The 15,006-nt window shown below is 53.6% G+C and overlaps 4 protein-coding genes across 4 annotated transcripts; 1 reads left to right on the top strand and 3 right to left on the bottom strand.

Moving 5' to 3' along the window:
• Positions 1-43: 43 nt before the first annotated feature.
• Positions 44-2,770, bottom strand: JN550_004924 (uncharacterized protein; the record flags this gene model as incomplete). Its single annotated transcript, XM_049316493.1, has 2 exons — positions 44-1,009; positions 1,061-2,770. The coding sequence occupies 2 exons, from the start codon at positions 2,768-2,770 to the stop codon at positions 44-46; spliced, it is 2,676 nt and encodes an 891-aa protein (XP_049173122.1).
• A 1,901-nt stretch (positions 2,771-4,671) lies between these two features.
• On the bottom strand, positions 4,672-6,199 carry JN550_004923 (uncharacterized protein; the record flags this gene model as incomplete). Its single annotated transcript, XM_049316492.1, has 3 exons — positions 4,672-4,802; positions 5,009-5,993; positions 6,137-6,199. The coding sequence occupies 3 exons, from the start codon at positions 6,197-6,199 to the stop codon at positions 4,672-4,674; spliced, it is 1,179 nt and encodes a 392-aa protein (XP_049173121.1).
• Positions 6,200-7,498: 1,299 nt separating this feature from the next.
• Positions 7,499-10,651, bottom strand: JN550_004922 (uncharacterized protein; the record flags this gene model as incomplete). The annotated part of the gene is made up of 1 exon (XM_049316491.1): positions 7,499-10,651. The coding sequence occupies one exon, from the start codon at positions 10,649-10,651 to the stop codon at positions 7,499-7,501; it is 3,153 nt and encodes a 1,050-aa protein (XP_049173120.1).
• A 1,921-nt stretch (positions 10,652-12,572) lies between these two features.
• On the top strand, positions 12,573-14,135 carry JN550_004921 (uncharacterized protein; the record flags this gene model as incomplete). Its single annotated transcript, XM_049316490.1, has 3 exons — positions 12,573-12,686; positions 12,751-13,182; positions 13,239-14,135. The coding sequence occupies 3 exons, from the start codon at positions 12,573-12,575 to the stop codon at positions 14,133-14,135; spliced, it is 1,443 nt and encodes a 480-aa protein (XP_049173119.1).
• Between the last annotated feature and the right edge of the window lie 871 nt (positions 14,136-15,006).

Below are 15,006 nucleotides of genomic sequence, written 5' to 3'. Positions count from 1 at the left end.
GGTCTAAATATACATCCTTCTTCCGGCGAAGCCAGCCGAAGGCTTAGTTTCGCACGCGATGCCGCGCAGTGAAACCAAGTTTGACGTTGCCTTCTGCAGATAGATATCTGCTTTGAAGGGTAAAGGTTCCTTCCCGGAACCCAGAAATCTTCGACTTGACGCTAGTGGCAAAGTTGCCAGACAGCTGCTTCACGGAGTGAAGTGCTTGCGTGAACGGGCCCAGCTTGTTCTCGCAAAGGATGGGTTCTTGTCGCGAGGCAACAAGAGACAGGGCAACAAACGCTGCGCTGACGAATACTTGGTTGAGGTCCAACGCACGAGTAACGACAGTACATACTGTGATCACACCGACCGCAGAAATGAAGCCGAGCAAGCGAATTGTCGAGGAAGTCCTCGAGTTTCGTCCTTCGCTTCGTGACATGGACCACGACGAGTGAGGTGGTGAATCCTCTTGATGACTCTCGAAGATCGCCGAGTGAAATACGGCAACCGCTCGAGTGTTTGACCGCGAGAAAGCTGACGGTGCCGCCAAAGCCAACATGCCAACAACGCTCAGAATAGCCATGCCAAAGTGTGCAAGTACACCTGGCGCGGCAGCATCAACACCACTTGCGCTGACAGCCGTGAAAGGTTGACCCATGGCAACCCCAGCTGGTACTCCATCCTTGGGAAGGGCGGAACGAAATACAGTGCTTGCCGGTTCGGATAGGTCTTGGCCAGCGGGCACAGTGGTGCTGGGCGAGGGGTAATACCTTTCTCGCGATATAATGCTTCCATCTTGTACTAATCGTCCTGCTACCGTATTCTCCACTCTAGCGGAGGAGACAGGCAGGCCATCGCCGTCACCAGTGAAAGCCCCACTTCGGGGTAGTCGTTGGTGGTTGAAGCTCTCGTGGTCGACCAGTGAGAAGATACGTTCTCTGAGTGGCTCTTCTACCGTGGATACCATGGCAGTTCGGGTAGTTACCGCAGTTGCCGCGGCGCTGGACGGTACATATGTGGATAGCGTCTGCAATACAATTAGCCGGTGAATCAACACGTAAATCCAATGAAGCCATACCCTTGATAGCTCATCGGTAGTTACCGTAGATGTCTGTGCCGATCTCCTCGGTTTAACATTCTCCGTGACCACCGGTGCCAGGGCGGCCTCGTCGACCGCGCTTGACTGCGAAGGTCGAGACTGGAGTGGTCGTTGTGGAGCGAGAAGTTGACTACTGTCGCTGGGTGACACTATTGTCACCCTAGGAACTCGCGACTCGGTTGGGTCGGCTGGGCCCTCAATATATGAGCCCGCAGCTGCCTCGTGGAGGCTTACGCCATAGGATGAGCGCTGATCTCGTTCATTGTAGTAACCGTGGTCTGATCCATCGTTCGCTACTACTACCTCTGCCCGTGAGGAGCAGTTGTTCGCGCCGTCCAGTGCTGGGCACTGGTTGCTTGACGGGACACTCGGTAGGCCATGAGACTGTACATCAACCGACGAGACTACCTCGCGGAGTGCTGGCGCTAGTTCGCTGTCCGCTGAAGAGCGTGAAATTGGTCTCTGGCTCCTAGAGAGCTGCTGCTGGCGTGGAGATCCAGGAACAAGTGGAGCCGCCACCTCCTTGAGGAAGGCAGGGTCTTCATCTAGGCATGTAGAACCAGGCGAGTAAAGAGCGAAGTCGACGTAGTTGTTGCCAACCTCTGCACCACCCGGGTGTAGGTATGGGAGGATTGGCTGCTGGTCGTCGCCGAGGCCTGCCAGGGCATTGTCCGCATAGTGTACGGCATTGCCCAGTTCCAAGCCGCTCGTTGGGGTAATTGGTTGGCTCTGAGCAGGAGTCAGTACCTGGCTAGGCGATACCGACACCGAGTTGGAGTCGCTCGTGGTTGGCGAGAAGTAGCCGGCAGGGTCGAAGAAGAAGTCATAGTCGTTGGGAACGGCATTGCTAACCTCCTCATCGTACGTGATGAACTGGTCCCATTCGTCCACGGCAGGTGCTGCGGCCACGTCGAAGCTGTCGTCAAAAGAGAAAGATTCTGATACGGACGGTTCGAAAGCTGGAGCTATATGTGTTGTTGCTTGTGAGGCAGCCATTCTTCGTGTTGATTGAGAAGAGGCGGTCTTTTTAACCTTCTTGGCTGACTTTGGCTCGGGAGAGCTGGAAGCGGACGAAGTTCGCTTCTTATGGCTGGGGTCACAGCGAGTCTTCTTCTTTTTGCAAGCGTCGCAGGCCTTGATGATCCTCATGAGGTGGGCATGGTCTCGCTGCTCCTTGGTCTTGCAGCCTCGGGAGGCCGAGTTTGTCACGTCCCGTCCGTCCTTGGTCATGATCTTCATGCCAGGAATGTGAGAGAAATCGCCGGCCTTGGAAGACGAAGCTGCTGTCCTCTGAGTGACTACCTTCTGATTAGAGGCGCTGAAAGAGGAGTTGCTGGCCTGGGTCCACTGGCTCTCGGACATGACAGGCGAAGTGTTGAAGCTGGAGCCATACCCCGAGTCGACAATTCCGGAGCTGGCAGGAGAGGCGGTAGAAGAGCCCATGGCTGGGTAAACCAGGAAGAACTTGAAAAGCTCACCAGTCTGGATGGTGTGCCCGAAGAACTCCATAGATACAGCCGTCCGCTTGTCCAAAATGGAGGCGGATCCAGGGACGTAGGCGTCGATCATGTCGTCCAACTGCTTGGACCCCATGGCAGGGAAAAACTGCAGAGGGGCGCCGATAGCAGGCTGGTGCACCGAAAAGCCCATCAAGGACTGAGTAGAGCTGTTGCGAGACATGAAAGCCATTGGGATGTTATTTCCGGGGGGAGTGGTATACTTGGTGGAATACACTTTGTTGGAGTGTGCTGGACCGGGGCGGGAGTCAATGCACGGAAATTCCGGCAGAGGGGTCGGAGAGGGGAAGAAACCGGTTCCGCCAACTCGAAAGACCCAAATCTGGTGATTCAAGAGTATAGATGATACAATACTAATATCTACCACGGTGGTCTTGGGGAGCTGCACCAAATTTGGTTGGTAGGCAGACAAGAGCGGCAGGGGGGAAGTCAGTGTGAGAGATGCTGACAGTGCCGAGGAGGAAGACGGTGTCGAGGGCGAGGCAACGATTGCTGACGGTGCCTGGCTCGAGATGGGGAATGTCTTCCGAATCTCTAGGATACAAAGATGGAGAGTAAAGTGATAGAAAGAGGGAACGGAACTATTGTCCTTCGCCGGGAGGGAGTCACCAGGAGATATTTCACTTCGTCACGGCGGCCGGGCCTGCAAAGCCTCAATGTCCAGCAGGGCGGAGCGTGGGGAGCACGAGGAATGAGACATTCGGCGAACTGAAAAAGGCTTAGCCTTGGCTGGTAGTCGAGCCAATGAGCGACATGCTTTCCCGAGGTGGTCAGATCCAGAATCTGACAAAGTCTCCTTCCGTATTTGTTGCTAGTAGCTTGGGTGTAATTGGTGTTGCAGCACTAACAGAGCATATTCAAAGAAACCTGGGGCATGGGGCCGGCCGCCATTGACCTGCAGGAAGCAAAGGTGCCTCAGGCCATACTTCGGCGAGAGTCTCATTGGTCAATTCCCTAGGCTCTTGAGGATGAGTCAAAGGCCGGACCCACATCTCATCTACGAAGTGAGACGGTTCGATCGTCATTTGTTGGAAGCATCCACCTGCTGCGCACACATGCACGGCGGAGTCACCTAGCTCGTTCCATTGCCGTGGTGTGCTTTTGTAGGCATGTCATAGTCGAGTAGTTTTCGTTGTTTTCTAGTAGACGTCGTATTTACTGCATGACGGGGGCAGGGAGTCGTTACATTCATCGAGTCTTGGGCTCAGAACCTTCACCCGCCAAAGTCTAACTGACATCCGTGGTAAGGGAGCAGTGTTGCAGCAGGCTGGCTACCACCCAATCGAGCCAAACATGAAGACGGGATATCAAGATTGAAGACCAATTGATTATCTGGCGTGGCATACAAATTTGTCTATTCCTTGATAGTTTCTAGTATAACTCAGAAGCAGGGGGAAAACTTTCACCACAATACAGTATCACATACAAAGAGCTTGGCGTAATATAGTTCCTGAGTCCCTCGCAATTCTCTCTGCACAACCTCGTCCCCACCACCTTCTAGGGAGACTGGGGCATGTTCCCAGAGCGGGGGTTGTGGAGTTGGGTACAAGCTCCCAGGCTGTTACAGGATCGCCTCGGTGCCGATTGGCTATATATACATTTTGATCAAAGCCGCCTAAGACGCTTCCACTCCGGATGGACTATCTTCAACGCTATATAACAATCATGCTGCTTCACATCGTAACATTGAACAAGGCAGACACTGTCGCCTTCACCGACTCAGCCAGAAGGTAAAGAAAAAAGAAAGGCCAAGGAATCTAACTAGCTGAGAAGGTGCGTGCTGTCTACCGCAAATACTGTACTGAGAGGGGCGGATAAGGCTCCCAACACCACATAATCGAGAAATCATGATCAACGACGCCCGAGTCTCGTCATCGCCAAGCCATCTGCTGAGAACAACATGTGTTCGTCCACACTCGTCTTCACCCAACCATACACATCATCATCATGATATCAATCGTCATATCGTGAGCACCATGCTCCAGCGCCGAGTCGTCCTTGTGCCGAATACAAGGCGTATCTCCAAGGCAGCACTGAGGCAGATGAGCTTCGGTCAACGGGGGATGCCCTCTACTATTCGCGGGGATGATTCTGAGCGGATAGGCGGGCCTTCTCCCATGGTGAGGGCCGTGACCTTCTGAGGATACTAGGTATCTCAACAGCCGAGTAGCTAGAAACCCACACACCGCGGCCAATAACGACAGCTGTGGCATAGTCGTCTCACCTGTGCTATACTGAGGAGCCCCTGTCGACTCAGGTGTAAGGTCCGACCCGACAGTCAGCCCAGCAAGGACGAATAAGGCAAATATCCAAAATAATCGAAGCCTTCTCCAATGGTGACGGTGCAAGCCCAAGTCGTACTTTCCCATCGAGCAGAGTTTTGCGAGAGGCTGTCGACAAGGCGTTTTACCAAAGCTCAAGCCCAGACACCTAGCCTTATCAAGAAGCGAACGAGAGAGTATTGTTGGCGCCCTTTCGGTGTAGAGTTGCGACTCATCCACGCCATCTGTGCCATCGCTGGTTCCGCCCCGTTTGAACTGCTGACTGTGGAAGCCTGAGCTACTGCCTCCACCGCCGGGGTAGGAACCCCAGAACCCCATCGAATTGTTCCCCGCGAAGGGTGGCTGGTCTCCCGAGCCTCGTGCGTCATAGGAATATCCGCTTTCCGACTCGCCAGACTGTGTCAATGCTGGCGTAGACACAATGGTCGATTCGGCGATGTTTTCACCGTAGAACCATCTTCTCCATTGACCACCAAAACAATTTTCTTGAATACATTGGGGCGGCGGTTCCCACCCAGCAGTCAAAGTGGAGCACGGCATGCATTCGCACCAGTACATCTCATCCTGAAAGCCATGGTGTTGTGCTGTGAAGTGCACTTGGAGGTCTTGCAGCGGGCCCGTCCATGCACAACGGCTTGGTGGAAAGTCTGATCCTGGCTGCCTAGGAGCAGTATATTCACATCGCCATTGAGACCGGTCGCTGGGCACCTCGCTTCCGATTGGAAATGGTTCAGAGGGGGTTTGGAGAGGACCCGAAGACCCAAGGCCTGGATTATAGGACCGACCAAACGGTATTGGCATCGTGCCGAGACCAAGGGTCACTGAGGTCACATCAAAGCTGTCGACTAGGTTGCGCACATCTTGTCGCGCGCTGGGGTTCTGAGTCTGGCCAGCGAAGTCTCCAAAATCATCTTCGTCAACTGGTACTGGAGATGGGAAGCCGTTGTTGTTTCCGTTAATACCGACGAACAAATCTGTGCTAACGGCACTCAGACTATTATCGGACGCCTGTGGGTTGCTTGTAGGCAGATCAATGTCATCAGCATGAGCATGGGATGTCCGCCGCGTGGCTCGATATCCTAGTTCTAATTTGGACAGATCATAGTGTATGCACTAATATGTTGTGAGCTGACGTGTAACAGGAGCAACGACCCAGCTTTTAATTACCGTGACTTTCTTTGATTTGCATCTTTCGCAGACCAGTCCAAGCTTTCTCTTTATAGCAGTCATAAGCCTTATCTCCGGTTTTAACGGACCGCCCCTGCGGCCTCGCAGGCGTCTTCCTGATATGGAGGCGGCGTCTGGATCATGGGCGTCATTCTGTTCGGCAGGTTGATCTGTCGTCGAGGAAGGAGATGATATGCTTCTGGCGCAGCTCTCACTTTTGCTGCGCCGCCGCACCAGCGATTGGGTTCCAACCTCCGGTGGGCGTAGCAGATCTTGCGAGTTGGGGCTGCGGTATGAAGAGCATGGTCGAGTGCCTAGTTCCTGTTGTGTTGTGTCCTGGTGTGGGGACAGTCGTTGGAGACGTCGTGCCTCATCCTCTCGTATTCGATTATAGCTGTCTTGGGTTTCGGGTGTAGGTTCTACGACTTTGATTTCGATGTCCTGACGATTTGCCCTCGGCTTCCGGACCCTGCTGCCGGGAGGTTGAGGCATGGCCACAGGAGGGACACAATCAATCTGCGGCAGATGACTGCAGCCAAAAACAGACTTATCGGCGGCTCAGGAGAATTAAGGAAGGGTAGGTGGCAGCCCGGCAAGGATGCCCTAGAAATCTGGACGCAAGGGAAGAACTGCGGGTAACAGAGGTGGGCAAGAGGAAATTGTAACGGAGCGGTAGGACTCGAAGGAGACATTTTGACCCTTGGGTGAGGCTCAAGGCTGACAATAAGGCAGACTGTGTAAATACACACACACAATTGCCTTGTTCTTAGCCACCGAGGCCACCACAATGGTTCGCCAGCGGGCGGCCCCCACAACTTTTGGCAAGGTCATCAATGGAGAGGGAATGTGTCAGTCCACTGGCGCACGTAATGCGGTGACCGCGCAGGAGGCTGATTGCAGCCGCTTCACAGTGCCTTTTGCGAATATGCGCAGAACGGTGTTCATCACGACGGTGCTACGTCGAGTTCGTGGCATTTCGGTGAGTAGGTCCGTCAATAATGTCGGGCGGGAAGTAACTTGAGAAAATGAGGGGCGCTGCTGGGTAGGTGACTTTGGCATCCTGACCGCAACTTCTCTACTGCGAGGAACGCGGGCGAAGGCCAGCCCTGACGTTTCGCCTTTTACTTGGTATGCAAGCCTCACGGGGGTTCTTCTTTGCATCATTTGACATTTTAAAAACGTGATAACTCTTTTGTTCATTTTGGCGAATTATCGGTGCGTACCGGTCAGGCTCTCGACAAGGCAACCGGTCGATCGCCTCGGTGCACTTTGCCGAGATCAAGACGCCTCCGCCAAAGTAGCCAGAGACAGCCACCCCAACTGGCACCGCCTAGAGCAACACAATTGCGGTGTCCAAACAGTGCCTGGACACTTGTGTCCTTCCCCAAATCCATTCATGCAGAACTGACATCAGGTATACTAACAGTAGATTGATGCCCGATCGCGGGGTATCATCTTGGCCGCTTATACTCGAATAAATCAAACGCTTCCCTGCTCCATGGCCCCCCGTTTGCTCTCGAGAAACCTGGCAAGCTCGTTGTCGATTGCTTGGCAGCCTTGTCGGTCGGACATACCGATGATCTATTGGGTTGTCTTGCAGCGCCCACGCCTGCATCTACCGGTATTATACTTTCCAGCAGCTGACCAGCTGCGTCTGATGGTTTTGCAGCTTTCTTCCCTCTTGTGGCAGGATTTGCTAGTCTCGGTACTGGCCACTGACTTGTGTTTTGTTTGCCTACAACATCCTCATGCACGTCATTCTGCATGTGGCTGTGGTGCAATTGCTCAGAATTCAGTAGAGATACATTTGACTGAGCACGAGGCTTGCTGCCTGACTCCGTATCCCTTCCGGACGTAGAATTTCTGTTGGCTGAGTCAAATGTACTTCCGTTACTGATTGACTCGCTTGAGTCCTTGGCAACCGGCAATGAGGCTGTACGACGTAGCCCAGATTTCTCGAGGGTCGGTTCAGTTTGCCGGACAGAACCAGTTGGAGTCTGGACTTCAGGAGTACCTGAATCCGTGCCGATTCCTTGAGATTCTCTGGGATCAGCTTGAATAGAGTCATTCTCTCTTGTAGACGTGAATTTAGCAGTGCTCTTGAACTTGACTTGAGAGACACTGTGCCTTTTCGGAAACATTGTATCGAGCTGCGCAGCTTGTGCTGCAAAACTGTGTGCACTATTCAGGAGCTCTGGTTTGTTTCGCGGTTGGGACTCGGTATCCACATAACGTCCGGTCCCTGGTGTCTGGAGGCAGGCTTCGTCTCTTGGTGCTGATGCAACCGCAGGAAGGTCAGGTTGAGTGTGTGTTGAATGCGCAACTCTTCCGATTACGGGAGCCTTTCGAGACTCTGAGTCGTATACTTGTCCGAACTCCGGCCGCTGCATCCCCAACCGGCTTGATTCGGTAGTCAGCTCTTCGGCAAGCTGCACATTCGTCCCAGTGTCCTCTCTATTATCAATGGCTTTCTGTTTCTGCTGCTGCTGTCTTGATTCTTGGTGATCAAGAACTATCTCTTTTTGATGGCGATGGTGAAGAGCAGGCTGGTCGTCGTCATCGAAGAACAACCCAATGACCTCCTTGCTCCGTATACCCTTGCGAGAAAGCTGCGCAAGACGTGGAGGAGGTCTCTCGGATCTGTGGCCGATCATCTCACCTGCACCCTTTTGATGCTCTTTATTCCTCTCCGAAGAGTCATCTGAGATAAGTCCGTCGTGATGCCGGCCCGTATGCCGAGTAGACGATATTATCTCGCCCTCGACTTGTGACCTTGCCTGTGGCCCTTCAGCATCACCTTGAACGGGCCCGTGAATGGGCATATCAGGGAAACCATGCCGTTCCTCGCTATCCTCATTTGTCCTCCAAGCTTCTACCACTGCCTTGCGAGACTTGCTTGTTTCGCTCCTTGTTACTTGCATACAAGCTAATACAGAGTCTGTTGGTTCTTCTTCATTCGCCCCCACATCAGATTCACTATAGAATTCAGTGTTTCGCGAGGCATGCTTAGCCCCGTCCCGACGAGCCATAATGTCTGAGTCTAGCACTTGGCCTGCGCTGCGGGCGGCGATATCTTCTTCAAGAACCGTCATTTCGCTGCTCTCGCTGTGTGCTGTCTGATGAGTGACGGGAGATAGACTGTCATCAGTACGAGACCTCTTAGGCTTCCGTGCTTTCTTTACGTCTTGTTTCTCGGATAATACGAGCAGCCCCCTTTTCTTGCTAGGCTTCATACGCAACTCTATTCGGGGCTGCGGAGGCTTTACACTCAGTGCCGCCGTACGATGCACCGAAGTGGCCATCACCTCGTCTGAAAGACTAGATTCGATGGAGCCAGGACGAGCTGTAGCCTGATTCTTATTGTTTACTCTTCCTAAGTCCTCGGGGATTGGCTTGTGCTGATTTCTTTTAGACTTCTTCAGGGGCTTTTCGCTCGGCTGATGACTCGAAGCGGTTGGTGAAGCTCTTGTTACCACAGAATGTAGTGGGTCGGACTTTCTCCTACATTTGTCCCCTACAGAGGTACGTTGAAGCGGGAGTTGAGAATCCTTTCGTCGATGACTTGCTACATCGGGTTTGATACTACTCGTCTCGGGACTTTCATTGGGCGGGCCAGCTTCTCTGCGATTCGTGGCATTCCTTTGGAGCAACAATGATGGAACGTTTGCCTTCGATCGAGCATCCCTTCCTATCAAGACGTCGGACTGAGTTCGAGAAATGTTGACGGCCGTAGAACCCTTGTCAGACAACGGGCCCGTCTTCTTTGAACTCATGGTGTCTACCGGCTGCGCTATTTCAAGCACATCACGATCGCCTTCGTTCTGGTTGCTGATGCCTGACGAGGATGGCAGCTCACGATCACGCGGTTGAAGTTGTGAGGGGTTCAATCTATGCCGCACTGGGGCACTGCTCATAGGGCGTCCAGACAAAGTCAAGGTGGCACCGAAGAGGTTCTGCGCATACCCAGTCTTGCTTGGAGGAGATATATCCCTTTTGCGTCTTTTGGCCGGTTGGGGACTCTCCTCGGATTGGCCATGTGACTGCAATGGATTCGACCTTTGTCGCCCCTCGAACGGGGATTCCTTGGGCACCAAAGCGCGGCCGTGATGGCCACTTGGAGTGCCTAATAGGTTGTTCAGATGAGTGTGCCGAGTCTGAAACGTCGATGCTGCGGCTCGAGGTACACTGGGCGAGTTTCCTTGCGCCGAAAGGCCTGCGTGGCGAGCAATAGCTGCAGACTGCCTCTGCGCCTTCTCCTGCACTCGTTTGTCGATAAGCTCCGAGAGATCCTGGCTCCGGGTGCCGACGCACTCAGCGGCCTGGACCATGATGCCGCCGCGTTCCAGCGTGACCTCCTCGCCTTCGCCAAAATCGTAGTCCTCGCGCCAGTGCGTGTCTCCGATATAGTTGCCTCTCTCGTCGTGGACCATGATCCGCTTATTGAAAGCATGAAACTTGAGGCGGCCATCTTGCCAGCGTTTCTGCTTCCTGCGAAGGTCATGAGTATAAAGACACATGAACTCGAAGACCGTGGCGGTGCTAGATGGCCCATTGGGAGAGCTTGACGGCACAGAGCTCTGCATATTTCGGGAGACTGCTGCCATGACGGTGGCAGGTCATCGGCCAATCCTGCATCGAGGGGAGCAAGGCACGATATGACACGGACTTCACGAGTCTTCTTGCCCAGATTGCTTGCGCCTTTTCGTCGACGGCTGTATCTTTGCGTTGTGGCCTTGGCGGCAAAGACGCGCTTCCGAAAGAGGTGGTTTGGAGGCAGGCGCGCTTGAATCGCGGTGGCACGTGTTGGCAACACAATTAGTTAGCCACTGCCAATTAGAGTGTTGAGCTTAGCTTCAGGTACCTTAGATAGGTACCTAAGGCCCCTGCATTTTTGGGGGGCCTGGCCCGCTGTGAGGAAGGAAGATGCTGCTGCCGGTATCTTGGCGGGGGCTCCAGTCGCCCAAGTGCAGAACATTGTCGTCAATTTGAGAGTAGACTAGCGTACGAGATGTAATGAATATAGAAAGCTACTTCCCAAATACAGTTGAATACCTATGTCCTGTGTATTGGTGTTGACCATCGATACGTTATACCGTCTGGAAACGCGAGGTTGTAACCCCCTAAATCTTTGCACCAAATCAGTATACTCAAGCTCAACACGGCAAACTTCGACATGCAGTACATAAAAATGTTGGTTGAATCATAACCATAAGCATATATAGATGGAGAAGCGCAGTCAGCGCAGAGCAAAAAGGTACTGTTCCCGTGCTATGTGAGAGCTTGAGTGCTTGGTGTTGTCCTGGTCTAAGGATTATCGTTCTGGAAGTATTTTTTCGGAAGAAATCGTCAAATTGGGATAGCTGGACTATGCTAATATTTGAACCAAGTTGGACTCGGTTCAAGTTCTACAAGATGCCGTGGATCCTTACTCTTTGCTCGACCAGAGACTCCAGTAGGTCCCTACAGAAAGGGGTACTCAGAACTTCTTTTTACATTGACGAGAGACTAACGACAGCACCCGAAAGTCATGATAATTCACTTCGCGTGTACTTACATAGTACACTCACTACCTATGAGCGGGCCGACGTACCATGTCATTAACGCTGGCAGTGCACTGCCAGCCAACCAAAGGATTCTGGCTCAGCCATCCTTCAAACCTAATGTTGGGGAGGTCAGGCGAGGCCATCCACTTTAGTGGTCAACAGTGTTCTCAAGGCGTGATCCCCCGTCCAGGCCAATCTCTGTCCACACATGTCCCTATCATTGAATATATGGATGGGCAAAGTGTCCGAAGCACAGCAACTGACAGGGGGGAGAGCATTGAACAGGGCGATGAAGCACCGGGTTGTTTGTGCCGAAAATACCAATGAAGAGCTAACATAGGCCTACAACATTAGACCGGTTACAACGGCTACACCTGCCACAATCCTTGTGCTCCTGCACGTAATTAACACGATAGGGAACCCACCTTTTGCGCTGCTAGCCAAAACATCCCCCGAACAGGGCTGGAAATGATCTAACCTGGAACTTATGGGGGGGGCACCGTCAAGGTCCTGTCCACTTTTAGTACTCACCCAGGCCCAACCCATGTGGACTCGCCCCCGGCGGACGCGCCATAGTTACCTCTGTGTCTTAAAAATAAAAAAAAGAACATACGGGTTACCTAGCAGCCTCCTGTGCTAGTAAATCGTGCTGCGTGCTAGGATCCGTCGTCGCGGGGCTTGCTGTGACGCAGAGCAGCGGTGCCATTCGACTGCAGTCTGCTTCGCCGCAACCTCACCACCTTCTTTGCCTCCCCGTGCCGTCTATTCTGCTGACCAGATGCCCATCTGATCGGATAGCGATCGTTCACGGCTTGAAGCGCTCACGGAAAGCCTTCGTTCTCTCGTTAATTGCGCTGTCGACCTCGTCGTCGTTGTCCTAAGCTCCGGATAGGTAGCTTCACCTTTCTGTCCATATTCTCGGAACTCGCGCCTCTACCCCGCAAGACCAGGCCCGACCGACAGCTAGGCTGCTACCGCGAAGATGCAGTCGATGCAGAGGCAGTTCGGCAAGCTTATGCGCAAAGCTCCTGGAGACAATGCGAAAGTCTCTGTCGTGCTGAATGACTACGAGGACGCAGACAAGGTGCTTGCTAAGGTAGTGGCCCACCGTTCCGGCGCGCATCCAGACAGCTGTCGTACTGACCAGCGCCCCATTGCAGCTTATAGAGAATGCGAAGTCTTGGCACGAGTCCTGGGTGGCCCTCACCAACTCGCAGCTGGGCATCGTGACCGAGTACGAAGGCCTCTACGACCCGATCGAGGGCACCGGCCGGACCAATGCGAGAACGGCAGCCACGACCCCCGAGCTGCAGCTCAATCGAACATTCGCCTTGAAGGCGGCCTACACAGACTTCCGGACCGATCTTTTTGAGGAGATCGGCCAGATAGAATCCAACATTATCAAGCCCGCATCGGACGCCAGGGATTGTCTTGCGCCGCTGCGAAAGACTATCAAGAAAAGAGAGAACCGGAGGCTGGACTACGATAAGGCGCAGGAAAAGGCCGTGAAGCTACAAAGGAAACCCGGAAAATCGCCAAAGGAAGAAGCTGCACTAGCCAAGGCGGAAGAGGAAGTGGCCAGAGCTGCAGATGTTTGTCTTGACTCCCTTTACCGCTCCACCGACGAATCTGCTAATACGCGGCCCAGGAATTCCAAGTTGTGGACGACCATGTCAGGGAGACACTCCCCCCTATCGTCAATGCTGCCTTCAGCATGGTGCCTCCTCTGGTGGCCGCCATTGTACTAATACAGAATCGCCTGTTGGGCCTATATTATACTGTCTTGCACGGCTACTGTGAGGCGCACAATTTCCAGTCACCGCCACCTCCGATGGAGGATGTCATTGCAGCATGGCAAGCGAACTTTGGCCCCGCCAGGAGGGACGTGGAATCTATCAGCTGCGTGGCCCATGGAAGGGCCGCGCGTCAGCCGATGCACGTCAACGTAGAGGCACAGATCAACGAGGCAAACGCCAGGAAGCCCTCCAACAGCTCCATGAGCAGCTTCCGTCGCACCTCGTCAATGGGTGTTACCAACGGGGAGGAGCAGCCCCCCGGTCCCATGCCTCCGCGCCCGAACAGAATCCCATCGGCTCCTATCGGGACCCCGGGCCCGCGCCCGACATTCAACAACACGAACCTCGGTGTGCCTACCGAGTTCACCACCGCCTCGGGTTATGGCCAGTCTCCTGGGACGTCACCAAGATCTCTGGCGCCTCGTTCCGATTACTTCGGGCCAGGGCCCAATCGCCCGCCAAGCGCTGCGTCGACCGCCGCATCGAGCGTGTCCACAGCCAGTGCCAACCCCGCGGCGTTCAAGAAGAAACCGCCGCCGCCGCCCCCGAAGCGCATCAACTCCGGCAAGCCAGACGAGTTCGTCGTGGCGTTGTATGCGTTCGCGGGCCAGAGCGCTGGCGACCTGTCATTCCAGGAGGGCGACCGCATCAAGGTGGTCAAGAAGACGGGCACAGATCAGGACTGGTGGGTTGGCGAGGTGAGAGGTGTCAAGGGGAACTTCCCGGCCAACTATTGCAGGGCCGCGTGATGAATTACGAATTTGGGATTGGGACCTAGGTATCGGCGTTGGTGATTGTGATCAATTCTACAAAAGGGGGAGGCGTCCGAGTTTCTGGGCACTTCCCCGTACACTAGTTTCTGGCTGTTTAGATCGGTTGACAACTAATACAGATGGGAATAAAGTGTCAGTAGCTTTCCCTGACTCGAAAAGCATTTCTCCACTGCGGACTAGTTCCATTCACCCGTATTTGTGGGCGTGAATTCCTAGCAAATTGTGTTGCGGAGAGTCGCGGAGAGTCGCGGCTCCGTCTCATCCGACTCAACTGGCGACCGAGAATCGCGATACATAGTCTTCATATCCGGCCCTACCGCAAGGTTCAGCGGCAGTCTACATCATATCACGACACAGTAGTGTGAACCACTCTACCGGGCTAGCCGACTAATTTACCCTACTAAGGCCAAGAAGCATAGTGCCTGGCGTACGGCGTCATTATCGATCTAGTCACTTGGTTGAATCAACCATGACGATGCAGAAGAACGGCGGTTTATCGTCTGCTCATCAGTGTGATGTATTTAGATCCAGGCTGACTATCTCGACCTGAATTCGTTACTGAGTCCATACTTCTCCGAGCCTGGTCCTCAGAGCATTTTTTTCTCGTCTCCATGTCTTCAACCATAAGAAATTCGTGCAAGCGATCGTAAAAGCGCCTGGGTGAGAACCTGGCGGTTGGCGCATGAACGCCGTCAACTCCGTCATCCAAGTCTATAGCAATAAAACGTGAATACTTGTCTAAATTCAGGGTCCGTCTCAAATCCTCCTCCAGAGATTGATACAGGATGAGAAAAGGATATTGGGTATCTTGAGGAGGAGATGCGTGGTACACGGCGGTCGTGTGTAG

Source organism: Neoarthrinium moseri (genome assembly GCF_022829205.1).
Source record: "Neoarthrinium moseri strain CBS 164.80 chromosome Unknown scaffold14_Wmoseri_CBS_16480, whole genome shotgun sequence".
NCBI classification, from domain to species: Eukaryota; Fungi; Ascomycota; class Sordariomycetes; order Amphisphaeriales; family Apiosporaceae; genus Neoarthrinium; species Neoarthrinium moseri.
The sequence above is the reverse complement of the archived record's forward strand: the minus strand, read 5'-3'. Positions and strand labels throughout refer to the sequence as shown.